Raw genomic sequence first — 27,223 nt, forward strand, 5'->3', positions numbered from 1 at the left:
TGTTTAGTGATAGTTGTTCATGAGTCCCTTGTTTGTCCTGAACAGTTAAACTGCCTGCTGTTCTTCAGAAAAATCTTTCAGGTTCCACAAATTCTTTGGTTTTCCAGCATTTTTGTGTATTTTAACCCTTTCCAACAGTGACTGTATGATTTAGAGATGCATCTTTTCACACTGAGGACAACTGAGCGATTCATATGCAACTATTACAGAAGGGTGAAACACTCACTGATGCAAGGGGTGAAAACTTTTTGAATTTGAAGATCAGGGTAAATTTAACTTAATTTGTCTTCTGGGAAACATGTAAGCATCTTCTGTAGCTGCTGATAGAACGGACTAAATGAAAGAAAAAAAGATATTTAAACAAAATGAGAAAAAAAAAAATTCTTCATTCTGTTCAAAAGTTTTCACCCCCGACTCTTAATGCACATATTTCCTTCTGGATTGTCAGTGAGTGTTTGAACCTTCTGTAATAGTTGCATATCAAAGTCAACTTTATTGTCAGTTCTGCTATATGTACCGGACATACAGAGAGTTGAAATTGCGTTACTCTCAGACCCTAGGTGCATACACGTAACATTAAATAAAAAAGGTAGGAATAGGAATATGAGTCTCTCAGTTGTCTTCAGTGTGAAAAAATGGATCTCAAAATCATACAGACATTGTTGGGAAGGGTTCAAATACACAAAACTGCTGATAAACCCAGGCCCGGCTCCAGATATGAGCTGAAGGGTGGGCCGAGGGATATTCAAGGTGGGCCGGGGGTGTAATTTTTTTTTTTTTTTTTTTTTTTTTTGGGTGGGGGGGGGGGGGTGTACTACAAGTGGTAATACACTACATACATTACTTTAATAGAGAGAAAAAAAAGCACATTTTAGTTCAAAAAGCACATTAGTGTCTCAAAATAGCAAAATTTAGTACACTATAGATGTTCCTATGATTATCTTAAGTACTAAATCATTTTTAGTATATTAAGTATAAAATTAGTGTTTGAAAACAGAGCAAGTATTATTTAAGTGCATTATAGAAGTGCACATTTTTTTTCCATTTGGTGTAGTTGGTGTTCCACTGTGTTTGGTTCTATGCTGATTACATTACTTGACCACCGCTGCAGCACCTTCACTGTCATTTTGCATTTTTATAGAAATAAAAATAATTTACAGCAGTTGGAAAATGTATGCTACAATTCTAAACTGAAAGCATCTGACAAACAGAGTTACCAAGTCTATATGACATAACTAGCCCAATGGCCAGCCAAGAACAACCCAAAAAAGTGCACTGACCATATCCCAAATATCAAAACTTATTTCATATCTAAAATACACATTTTACAGTTGTGCACATTGATCATAAACACCGCTCAAAGGTTTCCTACCCGTAGCCTTCACAAAACCTAACATCCAGCAGTGTTTTATCATAGGTATAACGCAACATTTTTAAATACAGGCATTTTATTGAAATCCACTTTCTGCATTATTCCAAACCTTTAAACCACCGGGGGAAATCAACCCATGGCAACAGTTTAAAAGTAGACCAATTCCGTGGGGAAAAAACGCAGACCTGGCAACCCTGCATCCAACACGAGCTGCTGGAGTTAATGTCATTGCACACGAGTACGAAATTTTTGCACGTTAAAAAATAAATACGACCTCAGGTTATGTTAATCGAGTTTACACACTGCCTCTGAAACTTTCGTCCGCCATAAAAAAATGCAGATCAGGTTCGATATTCTGCATTTTGCATCCATAATAAGCATTTTCATATAAGAATGCCGAACATGAGAAAAAGCGCATACGAAAATCGGACTCAGTGTGCAATGACCTTTAAAATTTGACTGATCACGGGTCGAAAGTAGGTAGAGATGCCTTAAAAAAAGACCATGCGAGGATTTGCTGCTCAATCTTGTGTTCACTGACAAATATCTATTATAAGATGCGCTGCTCCCTTTACGCAGAGTGCGTGTTATCGCAAAATCGAAAGTAAAAGTAAACGGCGCGAGCACTCATTTAAAAGCGATTTCAATACCCTGCATATTGAAAGTGCGAAAATGATATACAATATTAGAATGTTAGCGGGTGCGGGCGGTAAGAAAAAAATATGGAGCTCAACTGAATATCATACCAATTTTGTGATTGGCTATGTAGTGTGGGGCTCGGGTGGGCCAGGCTTCTGATTAGGTGGGCCAGGCCCACCCTGGCCCCCCCGTGGAGCCGGGCCTGGATAAACCTAAGAATGTGGGACCTGAAGGATTTTTCTAAAGAACAGCGGGCAGTTTAACAGTTTCAGGACAAATAAGGGACAATTTTACAAACACAGCTGTGGATCATTCAGGTAACAACACTGCATTAAGAATCAAATGTATCTAAAACTTTGAACAGGGTTATTTTTATAAATTCATGTATTATTTTCTCTTGTGGGCTATATGTAAACGCCTTTTATGTGAAATATTTTATTCAGGTCAGTACTAAATAAAAAATAACATGCATTTTGTATGATCTCTCTTAGTTTGGCAAAATAATTGACATTTTGCAGATTCTGCAAGGTGTATGTAACCTTTTGACTTCAACTGTGAAACAAAAGTGATGTTTTAGGAAAGGAAAGCAATGTCTCCACAGCAGTGCAGTGTTCTCCATCTGTCTAAAAATCTTTTTCTCTCTTCTTTGTCAGAATGTGATCAGGAGTAACAAACCCATAAATGATGAAATGGCTCACCAGTTATATGTGCTACAAGTTTTGACCTTTAACCTTCTGGAGGACCGCATGATGACAAAGATGGATCCTCAAGACCAGGTGAACCTCTGTCTACAACTGTGATAACGGTTCAACTGCTCTGTCCTTCATATTATACAGCTGCTTGGCAAATGGACATTAAATATTGATTTCATTTGAATTTTTTTTTTGAGAATTTTTTTTTTAATTTTTTGAGGAAAAAGAGTGATATGAGGAACATGTAACTGTGAGAGATCAGAATCATGCTGTGTAATAATACCTGTGTTTGTATAGGCTCAAAGGGACATCATCTTCGAGCTGCGCAGGATCGCTTTTGATGTTGAGTGTGAGTCCAACAACAGCGGCAGCATTGAGAAGCGCAAGTCCATGTACACCAGAGACTACAAAAAGCTGGGCTTCATTGTAAGTTTTCACATAAGACATTGTAATACTTTTTTTTTAGCTCTGAATTGACTAGAACAAATAAAAATGTCCATTTAGTCCATTTAATCAACTCCGAATCAGTAGTGGAGATTTTACTCTAGTCAATTTTACTATGAGGCCTCAATCAAATAGATGCAAGAGGAAATTCATTAAAAATGATCTGAAATTGTTTATGACATATTTATTTATTTAGCCAAAGCTGTTTGTCCCTAAATAGTATCACTATATTGCCTGGTTCAAAGCATTGTCTGAATTCCCTTGAAGCTTGGCTGAGCTCAGAACATTCAGAGCTCTTTTATCAAATTTGTTTGACACATTTCACTTTAACAGAATATCCGGCGCTCTCTCCTTTGCACATCAAAACAGGTCACCTCATCAGACATGCCCAGATGGTAGAGATGCCGCCAGTCAATCTGTCATATTTTGACACTAGATTCTTTCTCATGTGAATTTGTCAGCCAGGTTTCAAGAACTGGACAAAATGAATGAAATATATGCTCTATTTCAGTTGAATTTTGGTAGATAAGAAAGATTGTTAAAAATAGATAAGATGTTAAGATGTTAAAAAATATAGACAGTTGAGGTCAAAAATGTACATACACCTTGCAGAATCTGCAAAATGTTAATTATTTTGCCAAATTCAGAGAGATCATACAAAATGCATGTTTTTTTTAAATTTTGTACTGACCTGAATAAGATAATAATATATTATAAAAGATGTTTACATATAATCCACAAGAAAAAATAATAGTTGAATTTATAAAAATGACCCTGTTCAAAAGTTTACATACACTTGATTCTTAATATTGCATTGGTACCTAAAAAAACACACAGCTGTGGATCATTCATTTAGTGATAGTTGTTCATGAGACCCTTGTTTGTCGTGAACAGTTAAACTGCCTGCTGTTCTTCAGGAAAGTCCTTCAGGTCCCACAAATTCTTTGGTTTTTAGAATTTTTGTGTATTTGAACCCTTTCCAACAATGACTGTATGATTTTGAGATCCATCTTTTCACACTGAGGACAACCGAGGGACTCAAATGCAACTATTACAGAAGTTTTAAACCCTCACTGATGCTTCAGAAGGAAACACGATGCATAAAGAGCCAGGGGTGTAAACTTTTGAACAGAATGAAGATGTGTACATTTTTCTTATTTTGCCTAAATATCTTATTTTTTCCATTTAGTACTGCTCTTCAGAAGCTACAGAAGATACTTACATGTTTTCCAGAAGACAAAGAAAGTTAAATTTACCCTGATCTTCAAATTCAAAAAGTTTTCACCCCCTGGATCTTAATGCATTGTATTTCCTTCTGGATCATCAGTGAGCGTTTGAACCTTCAATAATAGTTGCATATCCCTCAGTGTGAAAAGATGGATCTCAAAATCATACAATCCTTGTTGGAAATGGTTCAAATACACAAAAATACTGAAAAACCAAAGAATTTGTGGGACCTGAAGGATTTTTCTGAAGATCAGCAGTCAGTTTAACTGTTCAGGACTTATGCACAACTAGCACAAAAAAAACACAGCTGTGGATCAGTCAGGTAAAACTGTATAAAAAAATCAAGTGAATGTAAACTTTTGAACAGAGCCATTTTTGTAAATTCAACTATTATTTTCTCTTGTGGACTATATGTAAACATCTTTAATGTGAAATATCTTATTCAGGCCAGTACTAAATAAAAAATAACATGCATTTTGTATGATCCCTCTTACTTTCGTAAAGTAATTACCATTTTGCAGATTCTGCAAGGTGTATGTAAGCTTTTGACTTCTACTGTAGATGGATGGATGGATGGATGCAATGATACATTTTTCCTGGTATCAGCTCGAGAATATGAAAGGAGAGGCCGAGGCAGGTGTGAAGAGGAGTAGAGGCAGGAAAGGCATGTGTGCAGGAGCATATTGCGGTCAGTAGCCTGGAGGGGACAAGACTGAAGTTGTCATGTGCTCCTAAGCCCCTGTGAGCTTCTGAGGTTTACTAAGACCCCTTTCACAGTGCCATGTGCTGTCTGAAGATAAGACCTTCCCTAAATTCCTCCTGCGGTGTTAACAACTCTTCAGATTACAAACACACACACACACACACACACACACACACACACACACACACACACACACACACACACACTCACACTCACACACACACACTCGTTTTCCCATGCCACCAATGTCAAATGACAGGTAGCTCTAAGGGTCTAGACACCATTTTCACAGCGTTTTAGGAGAAGTGTGGAGTTTGTTTCTTCCTGTGATTTGCTGTTAGGGAGCTGTGCAAAATGTGTTAAGACAGCAGTGTTGCTAATGAGGGCTGTGTCCCAACTCTCTCAGGGCATTGTCACATTGATGGATGGGAAATTGGTCTCCAGTGCCCTCACTGCAGACGTGTTTTTAAGTACTGTGCTCTGCCAGTGGACTCTGGTGGTATTTAGAATGGAATATTAGTGTTTGGCATACTCTGTACTATTTAGTATATACTATATAATGTACTGTATATACACTATTGCTCAAAAAAACTGGGGTCGATGAGATGTTTTTGTCAGAATTCTGAGTTGTAAAGTCAGAATTGCGAGTTATAAAGTCAGAATTGCGAGATATAAAGTCAGAACTGTTGGACATAAACTGGCGATTCTGGCTTTTTTTTCTCAGAATTGCTTGACATAAACTCGCAAAGAAAAAGTCAGAATTTTTTAGAATTGTGTGATAAACTTGCAATTGCTAGTCATAATTTAAATTCAGAATTTTGGGAGATAAAGTCAGAACTGTGAGATATAAAGTCAGAATTGTGGGATATAAACTGTAGATTCAAAATTTTTCTCAGAATTGCGTGATATAAACTCGCAATTGCTAGTTATAAAGTCAGAATTGCGAAAGATAAAGTTAGAATTGTGAGGCATAAACTGGCGATTCTGGCCTTTTTTCCTCAGAATTGCATAATATAAACTCGCAATTGCGAGTTGTAAAGTCAGAATTTTGGGAGATAAAGTCAGAATTGTGAGATATAAACTGGCGATTCTTTTTTTCTCAGAATTGCGTGATATAAACTTGTGATTGCGAGTTATAAAGTCAGAATTGCGGAACATAAACTGAGTATTCTGGGTATTCAGAAAATGACTGATATTTTCTCAGAATTGCAAGTTTAAATCGTACAATTCTGAGTTAGAACACTTGCAATTGCGAGAAAGTCAGAATTGTGAGACAAAAAGATGCAATTTCTTTCTTTTTTTTTGAGTGGCAGTAACATGCTTCGATAGAAAACAGTTAATTTAAACTTTAGCATTACTTGTGGTTCTTTCATCACATACAGTATACAAATGTAAGCATCAAGTTGAGCACATTGCATTGTGGGATCCAGAATTCAGTCCAGCTCTGGTTACATGCTGGTTGCTTTATATCGTAAATCCAATAACTGGCATCCTTTGCACAGTATATGTATTTCAAACTGCAAAAGTACAAAGTTAGTATGCCCTTCCAAACATACCCTCTAGCTCTGTTGCTCTCTCTTTGTTTTTGGTCTCATAATAAACCATGTTTTTTACTCTGTGTGGTTCCTCTATTGAGCGCCCCAGACTCACCAGGGTCCATCCGAAGGCAAGAACTTTCAAACACGGCGTAATTGGCAACTCTAAATCCAGTCAGACAGACACAGAGCCCTCATCCTCAAAGGCAACCATCTCACATTTTCTGAAAAGCGCAGATTAGTTTGAAGTAGACGGTCGAGTAGAGGGAGCCGATATCGCAGTCCTAGCATTCGCAGAAATCTTGCTGGGCCTTTGTCATCCACCGGGATATGCAGGCCTGTTTCTGAATCACAAATCTTTTTTTGCCAGTTTGTGCAGTGGAACCAATTTGACACTTGTCTTCTCTTGACTTAGCCACTCTGAATGCAATACGAGAGTGTTGGCGTGATTCCGATGCGAGTCATAGAGTAAAGATCATGCTTGTGTTTCTGTTTGTTTGTATAGAATCACGTGAATCCTGCGGTGGACTTCACTCAGATTCCTCCTGGGATGCTGGCTCTGGACAACATGCTCTATTTCGCCAGGCACCATCAGGACGCTTATATCAGGGTAAGTCATGCTCACATTACATATGTGTGAAAATGAGAAAATCCTATTTATTTATAATCTGTTTTATTTATAGTCTGACGAGTGCTTAATTAACACCTCTAAAGCCAAGTGTTACCTCACCGCTGAAGACCTGAGTCATGCTTTTACAGTAACATGGGTTATATTAAAACGAGAGTTCACACAAACATTAATTACTCACCTTCATGTCGTTCCAAACCCGTAACATCTTCGTTCATCTTCAGAACACAAATGAAGATATTTTTGATGAAATCCAAGAGCTTTCTGACCCTGCATAGACAGCAACGCAACTGACATATTCAAGACCCAGAAAGGTAGTAAGGACATTGTTAAAATAGTCCATGTGACATCCTTAATTTTTGTGCACAAAGAAAACTAAAATAATTACTTTATTCGACATGGACTATTTTAACAATGTACTTACTACCTTTCTGGGACTTGAATGTGTCAGTTGTGTTGCTGTCTATGGTAATTAATGACAGAATTTCTATTTTTGGGCAAACTATCCCTTCAAAGATGACATAAAATCAAATTCACCCTATCGGTTTTGTAAATGCCTTTTATAGATTGCATAAATTTTACAGTTTGTGCAAGAGTGCTCTAAGTCAATCTTAATAATAGATCTGATTTTGTGTCTAGTTTCTCTACTTTTACTGCTTAAAAAATGCTTTATCTTATTCTAACATCATCTACTCCTCTATTCATACTCGGACTGAGTAGGGAAAGTGAAGTGGTGTTGAATGAAGACATTTCTTGTTTATTGTTTTTATTAGGATCCCCATTAGCGGCCCATTTAATGGCATCTAGTCTTCCTGGGGTCCTCTTTAAAATCTTCACAACATAAAATTACACAAAGTAACAACACAAATTACAATCAAGAAAATTCAAACTTTCCAATTACATTTAAAATATTACCAGGTGAAAGAACATGACAATTTCCAGCTTTCCCAAGGTCATTTGCAGCAGTTCTTGGGTTACTATCCTCTTAAATTTGCATTTGTTCTGAACTCTGCGTGATGAGACAGAGAGTCGATTCCAGATAGATATTGCTCTATAAAGTGATGTGCGTTTCAAAGAATTTGTCCTGGGAAGCGGAAGTTTTATGTAACCACCTAGTGCCTGCCTGGTGGGATATAGGTGTCCACTTCCTACAAAAACAAGCTGCTCAGAGAGAAACTGTGGCTGTTTCATAAATACTGCATTCCACATTGTTACAGTTAATCGTAGTTTGATTTTGTCATCAACTGTGAGCCAAGAAAGGCTTGTATGCATCAGGGCCACGTTAGTCTTAAAAGAGCACTGGAGGACAGTCCTCGCTGCCCTATTTTGTGCCACTTGAAGCTTATGAAGGTCTTTTTGTGATGCAGACGACCATATGATTGGACAGTTTTCTAAATGGCACAGAACAAGAGACTGGACAACCTGTTTAGCAATGGACATAGGAATATGACATACATTTTCTGGACATTGCAATACCATTGCCCATTTTAGCTATCATTCCATCAATATGAGCTGACCAAGACAAGCAAGAATCCAAGGTGACTCCCAGTAACTTGGCTTGCTTCACTTGTTTTAGCTGCAGCCCATCTACTGACAAGTTCAGAGAGGGCTCTGTGGTTAGTTTTGATCTTTTACAGAATATCATAGATGTTGATTTGTCTACATTTAAAGCTAATTTGTTATATTTTACCCACTTGCTTATATTCTGCAAGTCATGATTTGATTGTAGATTTGAGACATCATGAGAAGTTTTTGCAGAACAGTACAGTGTGGAATCAAATGCATACATGACAACAGTTGAGTGTTGCACAATAAAAGGTAAATCATTTGTAAAGATCGAGTATAGCAAAGGCCCAAGGCAGCTACCCTGGGGCACACCGCAATGTATTGTTTTAGTAGATGAATATTGACCATTAAAGAACACCCGCTGCTTCCTATTGGATAGGTAGCTCCCCATCCATGACAGAGACGAAGATGTAAAACCATAGCATTCTAATTTTTGAAGCAGTATTTTATGATCAATCAGGTCAAACGCTGCACTAAAGTCCAACATCACTGCTCCTACTAATCTGTTTGCATCGATTTCTTCTAACCAGTTGTCGGTCATATGAGTTAAAGCAGTACATGTGGAGTGACCCTCTCGATATGCATGCTGGTACTTAGTGATCAGCCTATTAGAAAAAAAAATATTTATGAACTTGTTCAAAAGCAATCTTTTCCATGACTTTACTAAATAGAGATAATAGACTGATAGGTCGGCTATTCTGTCCTGTAAATGTGACTCTTTTATTTTTAGGCAATGGTATGATTTTAGCCTCCTTCCATTTCTCTGGAAATATGCCCTGAGACAAACTTAAGTTGACCAAATAAGCGATGGGAAAGGACAGAGCTTCAGCTGCCACCCTGATAAGCCTGGAGTCCAAGTGGTCCATACCTGATGCCTTTCTATCAGGAAGAGCTGCAAGAATTTTTCCAACAGAACCTCTGTCAACATGACTGAATGAGAAAGTGACAGAATGGTTCTTCTCGCTCATTATCTTACTTAATATTATATCATAAGATGCTGAGGTATTTGGACACATACCAGATCGAAATTTCTCTACCTTACTAATGAAATAATTGTTGAAATAATTAGCAATTCCCTCTGGATCTGTAATGAACACTCCATCATTTTCAACATATGAAGCAGCTGAGTGCTTACTCCTGCCCATTATTTGATTTAAAGTGTTCCATAATTTTTTACCATCATTTTTTACTTCATTAATCTTTTCCTGGAAATACTCTCTTTTTCTTCTTTCTATTCATTTTAACTACTTTATTTCTTGTCTCCTCGCATAGCTCTTTAACTGTACTATTCCACTTCACTGCCCTCCACAGCTGCGTTCTGTGACTCTTCAGCTCATCGCTGCTCTCAAGCGATACCCTGATAAACACTAAAATACACTCAGAGCTTAGTATACACTCCAGTGCGCTTACATTTGGCAGTGTAAAGACGCATTTTTTGGGCAGCATCTTCAGAGGATTCAGGACAGCAACTCCTAACCTGCTTGGTGTCATTTTTGTTATTTCTAGCAATGAACAGTAAATAAACATCAAATTTAAAGAGTTTGCTTACCTAAAAATTTAAATCATTTACTCACCTTGATGTCATTCCGAACCTGTTTTTCTAATAGTTTTCTTTCTTCTGCCAAATACGAAAGAAGATATTTTTTTGAAGGATGTTTTTTTTTTTTGTCCATATATTTTATTTTTGTTTTTGTCCATACAAGTCAATGGGGTCCAAACCAACATTCTTCAAAATATCTGCAGTGTTCTGCAGAAAAATTGCATTTTTGGGTGAACTGTCCATTAAATAGACAAAATTGTATTAATTAAATAAAATAAACTATAAAATTAAACATTAGAATCATTGTAAGTAACTGGGGTTGCAAATTTAGCCTAAATTAAGTTATTACTCCGTACTACTCATAGCTTTGTGGTTATGGATGAATGTGTTTGTTTTTTTTTTTTTTTTAATAAATTACATATTTTTGATCATTTTTCTTATATTAAAATAAATGGGTGAGAATAAAAAGAAATTAAACTTGGTGAATAAATTAAAACTGGAGTGTGGTTATTTAGTTTTACAGAGGTGGAAAAAAATATTGGAACACTAGAATTTTCACCAGCTAAAAATGATTTTTAGTCAATTATTTCTTTCTTTTGCTGTAGTGTGTCAGTAGGAAATATCAGTTTACATTTCCAAACAATCATTGTCTGACAACAGCTAGTGCTCCACACAGAGATAGATTTTTTTTTTTATCAATTAACTTCTATTAACTAAATTAAATTAACATTTAGTGGGACCATCCTTTGCGTTTAAAGCAGCTTTTGCCCTAGGTGCACTTGTGCAGAGTTTTTCAGGTAGCTTTGCAGGTAGTTTTCTTGAAACATCTTGGAGACGTTGCCACAGTTCTTCTGGATTTAGTCTGTCTCAGTTTGTTCTGTTTTTTCATGTCATTATAGACAAACTGGATGATGATGAGATCAGATCTCTGTGTGGAGCACTGGCTGTTGTCAGACTCCTTGTGCAAACAACAGTCTCACTGAATGATTACAATTAATGGCAAAATAAATGTTCAGAAATTAAACTGTTATAAGCAAAAGATAACAATAATTGATTTAAAACCACTTTTTATTTGGTGAAAATTTCAGTGTTCTAATCATTTTGGCCACCGCTGTATTTGTGTGGCACAATTACTAGAAATATTACATATTTTATGAAAGCGGAAAATCATGTAGTAACTGGGTTGCACACAAACATTAATTAGTAGTTAATTAAAAGTTGCACACAAAAAATTAAAAGTTTTAATTAACACTTAATTCTGTGTGTATGTTACAGATTGTACTGGAGAACAGCAGTCGTGAGGATAAACACGAATGTCCATTCGGGCGCAGTAGTATCGAACTGACGAAGATGCTGTGTGAAATTCTCAAAGTGGGAGAACTTCGTAAGTGTCACCATTTGAAAGCTTCATCTTTTATTTACTGTTTACTTCTGCCAGATGTCTCCATTGTGATGCGTTCGTTTTGGTCTGCCTTTCTTTTTGTCTTTGTCTTTCTTCCACACATGTTGAGAGTGAACAGTTGCCAGCACTGAAGATAAAAGGCAACATTAGACTTTATAATTGTAGAGGAGTTCAAAAATTAATGAAGTAAAGAGCCTAATGTTTGCCCTCTTCCACCTCTGCAGTGTCTGAGCTTTTACGGCTTGCTTTTATGCCTCAAGTTGAGGCTGCAACAGCCAACGTTGTCAGACTTGAGCTAATGCATAAGGATTGAGACCAGTCTGACTCAAATTCAAAGCAGGATGCTTGGTGAGGTTGTTTCGACCTTGCACATAGGGGAAAGAGTAATGGAAAGTGGCAGAGAGAGACAGAGATGATATATGGAGGTGAGCAGGACAGAGAGGTGTGGGATAGATCTCAATGGGGCGGCACAGTGAGGTGTTATATGTGTGACTGTGTGACTCATGGATGACCAATGAGTTACAGTAGAAACGTTTATACTTAGATATTCTTTATGAAAAAAAGTAAGTGGTGTTTGCCTGTGCAGAACTTTGTTGTTCAAGTGTTTTCCATAGATATGTTTACATAGATGCCACATTCAACCGTCCTTTTTGTCCATTTTCATCCATTTGATCATTTAAGCTGTGTGATTTGTGGTATCATTCATGTCCTGTGCACTACTGTGTCCTGCTTATTATTAAAGAAATTAATCTTCTAGTCATACACGTTTTAGATAAAAGTTTCTGCCCCCAAATCTGTAACTTCTACCTCAGTTTCTCCTCATCTCTTTGTGGCTTCGGTATCACGAAGAACTATAAATCTGTTTCTATATTCAGTCACGCACCATTTAATGTGGCACAGTTGGAGTGATTCATTACATTTATTAAACACAATATCGAGAGAGTAATGAGCAGCCAGCAAAGCATTTTATTGTTTAAGAACTCCATTTGGTATTCTGATTCAAGTTAGCAGCGAAGAGGTTATTAGCACAACCTCACTGACAGCTTTTGGCTGTTATTGAACGGCAAGTATATTCTCGGTGGAGATTGCTCCACCATCCTGTCATCGGAAACTTAATTAAATGAACTTGCTGAGAAAGCCTAATGTAATTCCTCTTTTAAAAGCAATGCATGCATTTTAAAGCCAGGGCTGAGGGGGGAGGACACTTCTTTTTTTTTTAATAGGAGAAGAACACTTTTACCTGCTCTTAGTAAGTTTCCATTTGGTGGATACTTTTGTTCAAAGTTATTCATAGTGCACTTACTGACCTTTGAGTTGACGTGGGTGTGAAGTTGATGTTTGCGACCCTTAAAATGGCACATTTGACCTACAGTTGAGGTCAAAAGTTTGCATACACATGCAAAATGTTAATTATTTTACCAAGGTAAGAGAGATCATACAAAATGCATGTTAATTTTTATTTAGTACTGACCTGAATAAGATAATTCACATAAAAGACATTTATAGTCCACAAGAGAAAATAATAGTTGAATTTATAAAAATTACCCTGTTCAAAAGTTTACATACACTTGATTCTTAATATTGTGTTGCCATTTTCTTTTTTTTGTTTAGTGATCGTTGTTCATGACTCTCTTGTTTGTCCTGAACAGTTAAACTGCCTGCTGTTCTTCAGAAAAATCTTTCAGGTCCCACAAATTCTTTGGTTTTTCATTACTTTTGTGTATTTGAACTCTTTCCAACAATGACTGTATGGTTTCTGACTGTATGAGATCCATCTTTTCACACTGAGGACAACTGAGGGACTCATACATAGCTATTACAGAAGGCTCAAATGCTCACCGATGCTCCAGAAGAAAAAAAACAATACATTAACAGCCGGGGGTGAAAACTTTTGAACAGAATGAAGATTTGTAAATTTTTCTTATTTTGCTTAAATTTCATTTAGTACTGCCCTTTAGGAGCTACAGAATATACTTACATGCTTCCCAGAAGACAAAATAAGTCAAATTTACCCTGATCTTCAAAAAATAAAATAAAAAGCAAAGCATCAGTGAGCGTTTGAACCTTCTGTAATAGTTGCATATGAGTCCCTCAGTTGTCCTCAGTGTGAAAAGATGGATCTCAAAATCATACAGTCATTGTTGGAAAGGGTTCAAATACACAAAAATGTAAATCCAAAGAATTTATGAGACCTGAAGGATTTTTCTGAAGAACAGCGGGCAGTTTAACTGTTCAGGACAAACAAGGGACTCATGAACAACTATCACTAAACCAAAAAAAAAAAAAAAGCTGTGGATGATTCAGGTAACAACAGTTTTAAACTGGGTCATTTAACATTAAACTAATATTTTCTCTTGTGGATGTATATGCAAATGTCTTTTATGTGAAATATCTTATTCAGGTCAGTACTAAATAAAAAAAAAAACTAACATGCATTTTGGTAAAATAATTAACATTTTGCAGATTTCGCAAGATGTATGTAAACTTTTGACCTCAACTGCATATGCCACCCTATACACCATACTCTTCTAATTTGGTATCTACTACAAATAGACAGACATGGCCTGGAGATATCTCAGACTCTATTTATGCCAGATTGTGTGCTTGCCAATCCAGGAGGAACCCTGTCACACCTGTGAAAGCTCTGGAGAGCGCAGCAGTGTCGCAGATGATTGCTCATTTTATGTTAATTAGAGTTTCCCAACACTTGTTTTAGCTTTTAGGCCATCATTTCCCCTTAATTATGCTGATACGGTACCCTGTTGCAGGCAAACAATTCTGTCTGAGCCATCTCTCAATACCCTGTCAATTTGCCCCTACCAGTGATAGATTTTTAATGGCATATCCCACATAACATTTAAATATGTTTTATCTAGCTATGGCACAAAGTTTCTATTCGACCGCTACTTTCGTCAGCAGTCATGAATTATTTGTGAGGAATCCAGGTGTCCCTGCTTCACCTCCTCTCAGAGAAGCGCTAAAAGTTTTATAGCCGTCCATGTTTTTCCTGCAAAAGCTTTAATGGAATCTGTGGTGGTCAGGCGCCATGCAATGGCTTCCTATTTCAGTCTTTAAAAAGGCGTATCTAATATTTATGAGGAGAATCAAAATGGCTACAGGCAGAAATGTCCTTGCTTATGGATTTATGGTGTTATTGCACTTTTACAGGGGAACAGAGTGGTGAGTGTACACCTCATGACTGAACTTACATATTAATGATGGCTCAGTACTGTGTATTTTTTGGCCAGCTACAGAGGTGAAATGATCATGTAAGCACGTGTATTACGGATGTGTCTGTGTGAAAAAGCATATAATTTGAAAACCTGTGCATCTGTCGACTTTGTGAATAAACATCTCACAAAGATCCAGACATGTTGACACATTTAAGCAAATGCCCTAAAAAGTAGGGATACATTGAAATGTAGACTGCTGAAAATTATCAGCCCAAAATGGCATTTTTGGTTTTCGCCCAAAAGAGATAATAATAGCTTTGTAGGACATTATTTGTACATTATTTGGAAAATTATTAAAAAAAAAAAGTAATACCTGATTCTCTTGCATAGAACTAAATAAAAATAATATATTGATATTTAATATGAATATATTTTCTGTCCAATTTGTGTTACTTTCAATGAAAGTGGTTATTTTATTGACTTGGGTTTTTAAAACTCAGTATCATTAAAATTATTGAGTTACTTTTTACTTTTTAAGTGTTTAATAAAATAATAAGTATTACAAAGCATTTTTGGTTTCGGTTTTTGGCCAAATGCATCCAGAATTTTAGTTTTCGGCCCTGAATTTTTGGTGCATTCCTACTAAAAACTACTTTTAACATTTATCTAAAGCTAAAAGAGTATATGAGAAAAAAATAATAATGATCTTAAATTATCTATTTACACTACCGTTTAAAATTTGGTAAATTGGTGGGTATTTTTTGAATGTTTCTTAAAGTCTCTTGTGCTCACTGAGGTTGCATTTATCTTTTTTTTTTTTTTTTTTTTAACAAAAATTAATTAAATCAATTTTAATATATTAAAATGTAATTTATTCCTGTGATGTCAAAGCTGAATTTTCAGCATCATTACTCCAGCCTTCAGTGTCACATGATCCTTCAGAAATCATTTTAATATGCTAATTTGGAGCTTAAAAATGATTTATTTATATTATTTTAATATATTTTTTTGGAAACCATTTTTTTTGTTGTTGAATAGAAAGATCAAAACAACACATTTATTTAAAAACTAAATATTCTGTAACATTATAAATGTCTTTACTGTCACATTTGGTCAATTTAATGCATGTTGAAAATTAATAAAAAAAAAAAGTATGTATATATGTTACCACCCCCAAACTTTTAAGAGATATAGGTATTTATGAATTGTGTAAAATAATTTTAACAATTTAAAACAATCCACATATGAATGGACTGTAAATTCTGGCCTTGGTTTGTGTTATAATTTGTAAGACTATCACAGTGAGCATGTCGCAGTTCACCTTGACGTTCATGAAGTTTGATTTCATTAATAATCCCATGAGCATCAGAGATATTCAGCTCCACACAGACAATTCTGTGGGTTAACAGCATCAGGAATAGACTGTAACTGTCCACATTATCTCACACCTCTCGGATGATGTTTTTTGACATCCCTGCTGCTCCATCATGAGCTCCCTACTGAGATTTGGCACACTTTTAAGACGGGCACATGGCGCCATGCCTGGGCAAGCCTGTGTAATGCCTGAGGGATCAACTTTGAGTCTGTGGATGAAACCAGAATGCTGCTCTGTTTGCTCTAGTTGCTACCGAAATGCAGTGGAAAAATAATATACAATGGGTAAAAAGTGCTGCTTTCTGCACGTTGACATGTCTCTCCCACATGTCTTGTTAACCACTGAAGTGTATTTGTTTAGGGGGAAATGTTCTCCTAGGAACATTTTCTGCTTCAGTACTCGCTTAGGCTCGTTTTCTCCTCTGTTCAGAAGTTAGTGGATATGGATGTTGGTATTGACAGGCTCTACTATTGAAGTACCTCAGTTTCTCTTCAGCTGTGCTCGGTAATAAGACCACTCATTGCACAATGCACAAATGCTGACAAAAATACACACTGTGCGGGCAATTACGTGGAGAGGACGATGGACGCTAGAGAGCCAAGTTGAGTTAAATGGAAATGTACACTGCCTTTGAAGTGATCCCTGCGGCTGATTCAGATTAGAAGGTCCCATTAGCAGCTCAAAGAGGTTCAAAAGAACCACTTACATGTAGTATTTTGTCTAGTTAAAGTCGAGAGTTGAAGTTGAAAATAGCAGGTTAAAAAGAGGTCTTGAACCATTTTGAGGTTGAGGACCATTTTGTGAAAAGGTAGGGCTTCTGCATTGCATGTTGCCCTTTTTTAGCATACACATTATTAAAGTATATCAATAAAAAGCATATCAGTACCATATCACTGAATTTACTTACTTAGTTTTGATGTTCACTAATATTGGCACCCTTGGTAAATGAGCAAATGTGGCGTTTATCTTTTTGATCTTTCATTCAAAATATTCACAAAATTCAAACCTTTTATTGAAGTAACTGAACTCATGAAATAAATATTTTACTCCAATGCATGTTGTCCACAATTATTGGCACCACTAGAAATTCATATGAGTAAAATCTCTTAAGTATATTCCTATTCCTATTTTACCTTTTTTTTTTTTTTTTTTTTAGCACACCAGAGTGACTAGGAGCATGAAACTGTCCAGCTATGGCTTCTTGTTCCACAGGATTATAAATATGAGGAACACAATTAATCATCCATCACAAGGAGTAAAACCAAAGAATAGTTCTGATGTGCAGAACAAGATTGTTGAACTTTACAAAATAAAAAAGTGGCTGTAAGAATAGAGCTAAAGCATTGAAAATCCTTATTTTCACCATCAGGGCAATAATTAAGAAGTTCCGATCAACTAAACATTAGGGGTGGCACGGTACATGAAAAAACATCCGAACCGTTCGGTTCGCTTGTCTCGGTTCGGAGCGTGTGTGCATCACACGGTTCAGCACATGCGCAATGTAGCCTTGTGCACGTAGTGAGTGTCCTTTTTGCGCGAAATAAGAGGTGTGTGTGGACATACAGACAGTAAAAGTGGAGTGCTGCAGGTTTTGTCACGTGTAGAAATGGCAAGTGGGAGAGATAAGGAAGGAGGATGCGCCAGCGTCGTATAAGGGGCCGTTCACATGTAGCGTCTTTCGCGCGCTCAAGTTCGCTATTTCAAATGTAGACGCGCTGTATGCGCGCTCATAATGGAAGCGACGAGGTCGCGACGCGCTCGTTTTTTCCAGGCGCGTCCGCGCCGCATCGAGATAAAAACATCTCAACTTTTCAGAATGCCGCAAGCGCACCGCAGGTCATGTGACATGAACCAACCAATCACTTGTTTAAAAGACAGAGCTTAAAGATTTCCTCTCTTTTTCTTTTAAAAGATACAATTTTTGTAAGAGCTACACTGAAGTTGGCAGTTTGATAAATGCAAGTTAATTGTTCAGTTCAATCTTTATGTGCTAAAAAGGCACATAAATTCCTGTAGAGATAGCACATTCTCCTGTTTTTGCCAAATAAATGAAAAGCATGTCATCAATGTCTTCTCTCTTGCTGTATCAAAATCTCCAAGGATCACAGCTGGAGAATTGCAGAGATAAGTTGAGTCTTGGGATCAGAAAGACTTAAAAAATAAATAACAAACATCCCCTACATTACCACATTTAAGAAAAATCCTCCTTGCTCACCCAAAAACAAAGCCCAGCATATTCAGTTGTCAGACTCAATTGGACCTTCAAACGTTCCAAACAAACATCATGTCACTGAGAACAAAATGAAGCTTCTGCCTTGGCTCTCCCAGTTTCCTAAACTGAACTCAATAGTACCATCATGGAGCTGGGAATCTGAAGGACCTGGAGATATTCTGTATAAAGGAATTATCTCTGATCTCTTGTCCGATATTCTCCAAACTCATCAGGCATTATTGGAGAAAACTCAGAGCTGTTATTTTGGGAAAAGGACATTGCAATAATTGGGTGCCAATAATTGTGGCCAACGTGAACTAGAGAAAAACATTTATTTCATAATGTGAATCTCCAACCACTTTCCATTGTTTTACTTACGCATATTTAATATGCAGATTTATTTTCACAGCCATCTTTGATTATTTACCAAGGGTGCCAATATTAGTGGAGGACACTTTAATTGTAATGTACCTTTGACATTAATTTTAATACAATTTAATGTGAAAGGGACAATGAAGCTTTTCTTTAGTTTCTTACCTAAAGAAACTGAACTCCAGCTCCTTAACTTTGGTTGAAGTTAACTTAAATATGTTTTTTAAAATCATTTTTATTGAGTTGTCCATACACCAAGTCAGCAGGGTTCAAAACAATATTGGGCCCTCTTCACTTAATCATACGGACAGAAACAAAACACATATATCTTCAAAATATCTTCTTATGTGTTTTCCACAGAAGAAATGCTGTTTGTAAAATGAAACTGTCGGTTCATTTCTGAATGCTGTACAAAATATCAGACTCCTGGAAGGTCTTTTCAGGATAGAAGAAATGATCAAAAATGAATAAAAAAAAAGATGAGACAGCTGTGCCATTGGTGTGGTCAAGTTTTCTCATGCAAAATAGATGAGTGAACAGATGCAGCTGCTGTCAGCAACTCACCCACATTCAAACACACACAGAGGTTCAGGTCCAGTAGAACATCTGCTGTGTTTATATTACACAACAAGACAGATTCTGTGGTGTTTGTGTGTAATTAAATGGATACTAATCCAGTTTGTCTACAAAGGAAATCAATAGTCTGTGTATGATAGTTTGTAGATTGACATCCATTTATGGTAATTACTGGATTGACATATGTATTATAGCTAACCTTTGTATTATAGTTGGTGGATTGAAGTGAGTTATGATAGCTTGTGAATTGACGTCTGAGTATGAGACAAGTGAACAGATTGGCAGCTGTCTCATCTGCCATGTATCGTCAGTTGTTTACATCATGTCGGCAAACCTGCCTCGAGAAGTATTTCTCCATGAACTCCAATTCTCTCACTCAGTCTGAGATTGTTGAACATTTGCTTGAAGATGATTTAATCTTTCTTTGATTTAATGTTTGCTTTCTTCAAGAAACATTTTAAAGAATGCACCTTTTTCCATGAAATCACAATGGAATTGGACCTAAACTTAGCACCTTAAAAATGAACTCCAAGTCTTCTGAAAAGTCGAATGCTAGTACTTTTTTGGATGCGCTACTCCTTTAGGACCAGTTGTAATATGGCTTATGTTTTTTTCTCAGCTTAATTTCCTTTAGGAGATGTCATAGGGTGCACTTTGTCTAATGGCAATGATTATTTCATTCTCCCTGTCTTGATGAACCAGGGTTGCATTTATCACTGTAAATTCGTCAGTTCATCACAGTTCTTGCCTCGAAGATGACCTCTCGCAGCTGTCATCTCGCCTTGGCGTCTCATTGTTCTCTGTGTGATGTTTGAATGTCATCCTTGGGGCTTTAAGCCTTGTACTCGCTTGTTTAGTTTGTTGTTTTCCTCCCTTAAGATGCAACTGTTTGTCTTCTTGTCTTCCATAATTATCTGTGGCAGATCTTCAGGAAGTGACATGATCATGTCAAATGTGGAGATACACAGGGGTGGCCAATGCATCTGTCAGTGTTACAATCCTATAACCTTCTTACATATGCACCAGGATGTGGACATATGGGTAAAATTCCTGAGCAGATTCCTAGTATGTGAAAAAATCACGTATCTTCTTTGAAGACCACCCAGACTTTGCAAAGCCTGTGCTCTAAAGCAGGGCTATTCAATTAGATCCATATGAGGGCCGGATTATCGAACTGGAAATTTTAAGCGGGCCAAGGGGATGGGGGCCATCCCGATCTTTTTCTAGGGGGCCTATACAATTACATTGAAATGTAGATTCACTAAAATGAACAAAAATAACCAACACCAACATCTATAAAAGGTTAAGGTGCTGTCTGTCAATCAATTAAAAAATTAATAAAAAATCACACATTTTTTGTAACTAATCATTAATAATCCCATATTTATATATTTATTCTGTCATAATTTCACAATGAACCTCCAAATTAAGGTATAAATAACAAAGTATTTTTAAATATGTGTTTAATAGCATCTTTTTACCAAGTAGCCTATTATTAATGAAGTATTGATATCAATATTGCTACTGGTGTCTCTATTAAATGAAATTTCTCTCAGTTTTACATATTAATTATGTCCATTCAACATTTTAGTAGAATTGAAAGCCCAACATTTAATAGGCTCTGAAATATATAGCAGCTTTTAATTTAGGTGATTTTAAAACAATCTTCACATAAACTATAAATTGTATATGCATAAAATATACAGATTATTATTGCCATATACTGGTTATAATTGTTATTTATATATTTATTATAGTTTTTAAGTTGATATAAGTGTTTGTTTACCACAAAGTATATTTTGGCCATCAAGATAACATTCAAATTGGATCATGAGAGCTTTAAAGTGCTTAAAATGGTTGTGCAAAATGCTTGAAAGTCATTGAAAAGTGCTTGAATTTCTCTCTCAAAAGGTTGCAAACCCTGAAATAAATAATAACATTCGACTTTGCTTAAGTTGGTGTGACTTCTGGTTGTCTGACATAGCCTACATCAGCGCTGTTTATAACAGAATTCTGAGCAGAATTTGAATGATTCTCACTGATCTTTCACTTCAGCTACCTTAATTCATTCTGAGCGAATTCAAACACTTTTCACTGGATCTCGCAGCAGTGTGCAATAAGTGTCGCGAAATCAACTTTGGTTCCCGAGGCTGTTCTGAGTTTGGACAAGTGTGTTTGCGTTACGGTCCGCGCTGCGCAGCTCAAACGTGCCGCGCTTTGGTTTCTCTTTCGCATCGTCTGCCGTTTTAATGTTTCTAATATTAAACAGAAATAGCAGCGCTTATGAGTTGAATACCGTGGTGGTCGGGCCATTGCGACCGCTCACAAAATTTAGTCGCACCGGCAGAAAAAATGCGACCATTTGGTCGCAGTCTGGAGCCCTACAAGCACTTGTCAAATCTGCCGTCAATTGATGTTGCGATCTCCGGTAGATTGTTGTTGTTCTTGGCTCTCATGCTTTTCTTTTTTGGCTGGCCCGCCGCCTAGTGGACAAACTAATTAGTGCAAAAACCATTCAAGCCACCTGCCGATCCCTCGGGCCGGACGAAGATGATTGACGGGCCGCATTCGGCCCGCGGGCCGCCAATTGAATAGCCCTGCTCTAAAGGATTGATTGCTAGATCCAGATTCTCAAAGATGAGCCATTGTTCAATCAAGCTGCTCAGAGTTCAGTCTACCTCATGCAACTTGTATGAAGTGGCTGGATGTGGATGTGTCTTCTTTGCTGGCCTGTTGTGGTTGATTCATTTCTCCACTTTGTGGCTCGTCATTTGCCTTGAGGCATCAGCAGATGGCCACTCTGTTACATCATTTCTCTATAAACAATCCCTGAATGACGTTGAATCGTCCTTATAATGAAGAGTTTGTCTCAGTCCGTCTTGAAAACATTTCACATCCTGTATCGATTGCTTTGACAATATTCAATGAAATTAAAGAAAGTAACACTATCTATATTGACTTCTAAAGCTACTTTTGTACGGTCAATTGTAAAATCAATTGATTGACAGGCCTATTATGCACTGACAAGTGTTGAAGAATATTTTCACACAATTATATGGAAAAAGGCATGAGAGGAGTTATAACTTGTTCTGCATTGAATGCTGGTATGATGCTGATTCACAGCGGGCTCGTAGGAGTACAGGAGGTCAGACATGCTGTCGGATTAAAGGTCATGCGCTGCCTCATTTCATCTGTTGTGTAAAAACGCGTTTCTGACAAGCCTTCTGCTTGCCCAACTAACCAGTTGACATGTTGAATTGTATGCTATTTACACTGCAGCTTTGCACTGTGCTGTGGTTGTTAGCCTCAGGGCATAAAGCCCATGTTAATACTCACACCATGCACATAATATCTCTGCCTCCTTAGTTATGTGTCAGTCATGGTAAAATGATGTTATATGATGTAATCGCTCTTGTGAATGTGGACATAATGGGTAGAAGGGCTATAATAGCTGCACAAACATTCCCATGCATCTCAAGGGTGCAGCATCCATGGAAATATGTCACTGAATTCTGCCATTTTTGGACCAATAACCTTGCAAATGCTATACGACTGCAATAATGTGTTAAAGGGAATTCCAAGTATTAAGACTTGTATGGCTTATTATAACATAAACATAATATGTCTCTTACTGAAATGTGTGGAAGAAAACCCATTAAAGATTTATTTTATTTGAAAAATCAATATCGTTTCATACATATTTTGGACTATGGGGGGGTGCCATTATTTCGAGGACTTCAAATGGTTGCACTCCATGAGCTATTGGCACTACCTGTTGCTATTTAATCACAACACAGCTCGGAAAATAAAATACTGATTTGATGACCATAGCTACTGAAAGAGCTTACAGGTGGCAATGGATATAGGTGTTGGCTTAAACCAAATGCCGTACTATGTTTTTTACTCACAAGGAGTCCAAACACCCCTGATATCATGTGAAATCCACGCTGAAAAACTCCTTCAGTGCCTTCGGTGTCGTGACAAGCGTCATCATGTTTACATCCTGCCAGGATGGTATGTAGCGTTTCTTGTCTCTGCCATTTGTAAGCTCTGTCAGTGGCTGTGGTCTACTTAAAGTCTCAAAGGCATCAGGGCTAAAGTGGAGAGAACAAAAACGTCTTTAGGAAGTTTTATTCATCCACAGGCATCTTCCCATTCTTTTTTTCCTCTTCTTATCACTAATAAAAGCAGTGAAGACTTGCATCGCCTCTTCAGACTTTTTGCCCTTCAAATGAAAATTGCAACCAAAAGCTGCACAATGTGGCATCGTATCAGTATTTTATTTACTGAGTTGTGTAGGGCTGCCCTCTTCTAAAGATTTTTCTGGTCGACTAGTAGTCGTTTTATTTAAGCATTAGTCGACTATTAGTCGCACGTTTATTAATAAACCAATAATGAGCCTTTTTTTGCCTACATATCCTAATGAGCGCTTAATCACTTAGAAAAACAGCAAGGAGACTGCATTAACTTTTTAATAATTTGTTGATAAACCAGTGCTTTCTTTGTTTTTATCTTAAGATATGAAGTCGGCGACTCTGACTCATGATCTCTGCAGTAGTGGATATGGATTACATAATCTGAGAATATTTGTTTTCCATTTAAATTGGTTCATTTGAAACTAGACATTGCACTCTTTATAGATAGATAGATTTTTAATGTCTGTAATACAAGTATACGCAGAGTTTCGGAGTTTTGCGCTCAAGTTCACAGAGACGGCAGAAAGTGCATCTTGTCTGCTTTAATTATTTTACAAAAGCACAACGTTTCGTTGTTATTCCGAGTGCGCACAAATAAATGTACTCTCTTTATAGATTCGATATGAGCAAGTGACCACACCTGCGCCTCCATCTGTCATGCAGTGAGCGTGCTAATATTCAGCTTCCAAACTTTTTTCTAGGTTAACATTAGATTGAGCATCATTGTAAAGTTACTACATACATCTTTCAGATGAAAAGCCATATTTGAGGTCGATGAATAATAGGAGAGATGTACTTTATTACCACAAAGACCATTTGACATCATCAAAATAATAGCACTCTCATAGTCTAAAATATTTTTTAAATAACATAAATCTTTCATGGGTTTTCTACTACATATTTTTGTAAGAGTTCAAACAACTACTACCAGGGGTTAATTGCCTCCTTGGATATATATTTGCAGAAAGTCCCCTGACTTCTAGACAAATAGGGCAGGATTGTGCACAGCTTTGAAGATAAAAGGTCAGGAAGATCTTTGAGGAACCTTTAGTTACAATATGAGAGAACATTCCGGTTTAATGAGATTCTGCATTGAGCATGACTGCCAGCTAGAGTTATGGAGTTGCGTCAGACTGTTAATACTGTCCAAACCTGTGAGCTCAGGGCTTAGGTGAGAGCCAAAGTGACTCTGACATTTCATTCCTCAGCAAGTGGGAGCTGATAGTGCTGCCCTCCCCTCAGCACACCCTTGATCTCCTCTGACTTCTGAAGGAGAAGGAAACTTAGCTACTGAAAGAGCTTACAGGTGGCAATGGATATAGTTGTTGGCTTAAACCAAATGCCATTACAATGAATCCGTTGGAGCCATCCCAACGGGCCAGGGCCTATGACTTGGGCGGGTTTCGTGGATCGAGTCTAAGATTGACCGGTCACATGACGTCACACTCAATGAAAGCCCCAGTGCCCCTTCAGGCATCATTCATTATACCGTGAAGTTTCAATTTCTACCTAGCCAATGCAATTACTGGCCCTCTGCAGGGGCTTTGACGGTACTCTGAGGCTTCAATTCCCCTAAATGAGAACCTCAAACAGTGGCTCTCATTCAAAGCAACCATTCCACTCGAGTAGTGTTTGTATTAAGGCAGCATAGCTGACACACACACAGGTGCGAGCTGCTGCCTCAGGGTGAAAGCCCGAGTTTCATTTTCACCTTGACTGCTGCTGTTTATGAACACAATAATGGCACCTTCAGTTTTTATAGCGATCACCCAGACTTTAATTTCCCACGCAGCCATTCTGATTTGATTCAAGCTTTTTTATAAAGCACTAATCTCGCACGATAGATCATCACAGAGCTCTCATTCCGTAATCCTGCTTTGGTAATATCCCAGGGGGGGAAATCTTTGAGGATCATTTATGAAGTGCTGAGATGAAGAGAGAGCCCCTCTCTTATCATTCGTATGAGGGTAATCAGCCAACATCTCATCCATCTATATGCCATCTCTACGTATGTAACATTTTATGTGCTCGTAAGCCTAGTAGGAGTCAAGACCAGACTCTCCAAGACCCAGCCACTATCCTACCAGCTAAAACTCAGACTGCCTGAGAGTCGTCAGCCAGAGAACCATTTTAATGAATTTAAAAAGAGAAATGCAGAATTTATTGACTGTAAAATGAGACCCAGATCCATTTACATGTATTCATTTAACACATGCTTTTATTCAAAGCGACTTAAACATGAGAGATACAACAAAGCAATTTACTGTAGACAGGAAGTTTCAGAACTGCTCAGAAAAGGACAAAATATGGGACACCATGAGACAAAATGAACAAAAAGAGAATAAAGTGAGTTTCTCTACAAGGAAGAAAGTTTCAAAAGTGTGCTAACAGTTGTAAGTCAAGTGTTCACAGAATATTTTTTCGAGAAAGTCTGGGAAGATCCAGACCTGAGACTGTAAAGACCTAGAGAGGAAGCTGACATTAAAGAACTAGTGTCGATGAAAGCTAGTTATAGTATCGCTTCATGTTGCCTGCATTCGGGCCACTTGAACACTCCTCAAAGACTACAGTCAAATGCCAGCTAGAATGTATGTTCTGCAACGTTCAACAGCAGCCCGTTTTAAAGGGATAGTTCACCCAAAAATGAAAATTCTGTCATTAATTACTCATCCTCATGTTGTTCAAAACTCGTAAGACCTCTGTTCATCTTTAGAACACAAGTAAAGATATTTTTGATGAAACCTGACAGCAACACAACTACAGAATGTAATTTTGTTTTCTTTGCGCACAAAAAGTATTCCCATAGCTTCATTACATTACATTTGTATGGCGCGTTTTAATGCCACGCTAAAAAAAAAAAAAAAAATCTGAGATTACAAAATTAAACTCATAATATTTTGAGAATAAAGTAGAAATATTACGAGAATAAAGTAGAAGTGAGATTAAAGTTATAATATTTTGAGAGTATATTCTAGCCTATTGCGCATACAAATGGCCCAGATTCGGAGCACTGGGAGATATTTCAAAGTCTCAGCTTTCAAAATCTGTTGATATCGAAATGCAAAACAATATGTTTTTCACACTCTTTAATGTGGCAAAAAAACACATTATTGCAAGACACATTGTTTGTATTTCACTATAAAACTGACAGATTTTGAAAGCTGAGCCTTTGTTTTATATTAAAAGTACCAAAAGCACAAAGCTTATTGCTATTATTGGATGGCTGGCACACTACAAATAGGCCTAATGAATGCAATCGAAGACGTGAAATATTATTTCCAAGCATACTTACCCTGCGAGTATAACACATGGTATGACGTCTGCTAATAATCCCACATATATTCAAATAAATTCCAGTGGCAACTTCTCATGGTTCTCCCAATCCAGGCCATTTGCATGCGCAATAGGCCAGAATATACTGTCAAAATATTATAACTTTAATTGCTACTATTTCATTTTTGTAATTTTGACTTTATTCTCCAAACATTTCGACTTTATTGTCAAAATATTTTGATTTTATTCTGAATATATTACGACTTTCATCTCGTAATTTTAGATTTTTTTTCTTATT

The 27,223-nt window shown here is 37.1% G+C and overlaps 1 protein-coding gene across 5 annotated transcripts in view; it reads left to right on the forward strand.

Moving 5' to 3' along the window:
- Window positions 1-27,223, forward strand: part of elmo1 (engulfment and cell motility 1 (ced-12 homolog, C. elegans)) — a 130,599-nt gene that overhangs the window by 75,204 nt on the left and 28,172 nt on the right. For all 5 annotated transcript variants that reach the window (XM_073821551.1, XM_073821554.1, XM_073821553.1 and 2 more), the window contains 4 exons: window positions 2,665-2,787; window positions 3,001-3,129; window positions 7,118-7,222; window positions 11,622-11,730. In XM_073821551.1, coding sequence (XP_073677652.1) covers window positions 2,665-2,787; window positions 3,001-3,129; window positions 7,118-7,222; window positions 11,622-11,730 — 466 coding nt within the window. The remainder of the gene's footprint in view (window positions 1-2,664; window positions 2,788-3,000; window positions 3,130-7,117; window positions 7,223-11,621; window positions 11,731-27,223) is intronic.

The sequence above is a fragment of the Garra rufa genome, chromosome 17 (assembly GCF_049309525.1).
Source record: "Garra rufa chromosome 17, GarRuf1.0, whole genome shotgun sequence".
Taxonomy (NCBI): domain Eukaryota; kingdom Metazoa; phylum Chordata; class Actinopteri; order Cypriniformes; family Cyprinidae; genus Garra; species Garra rufa.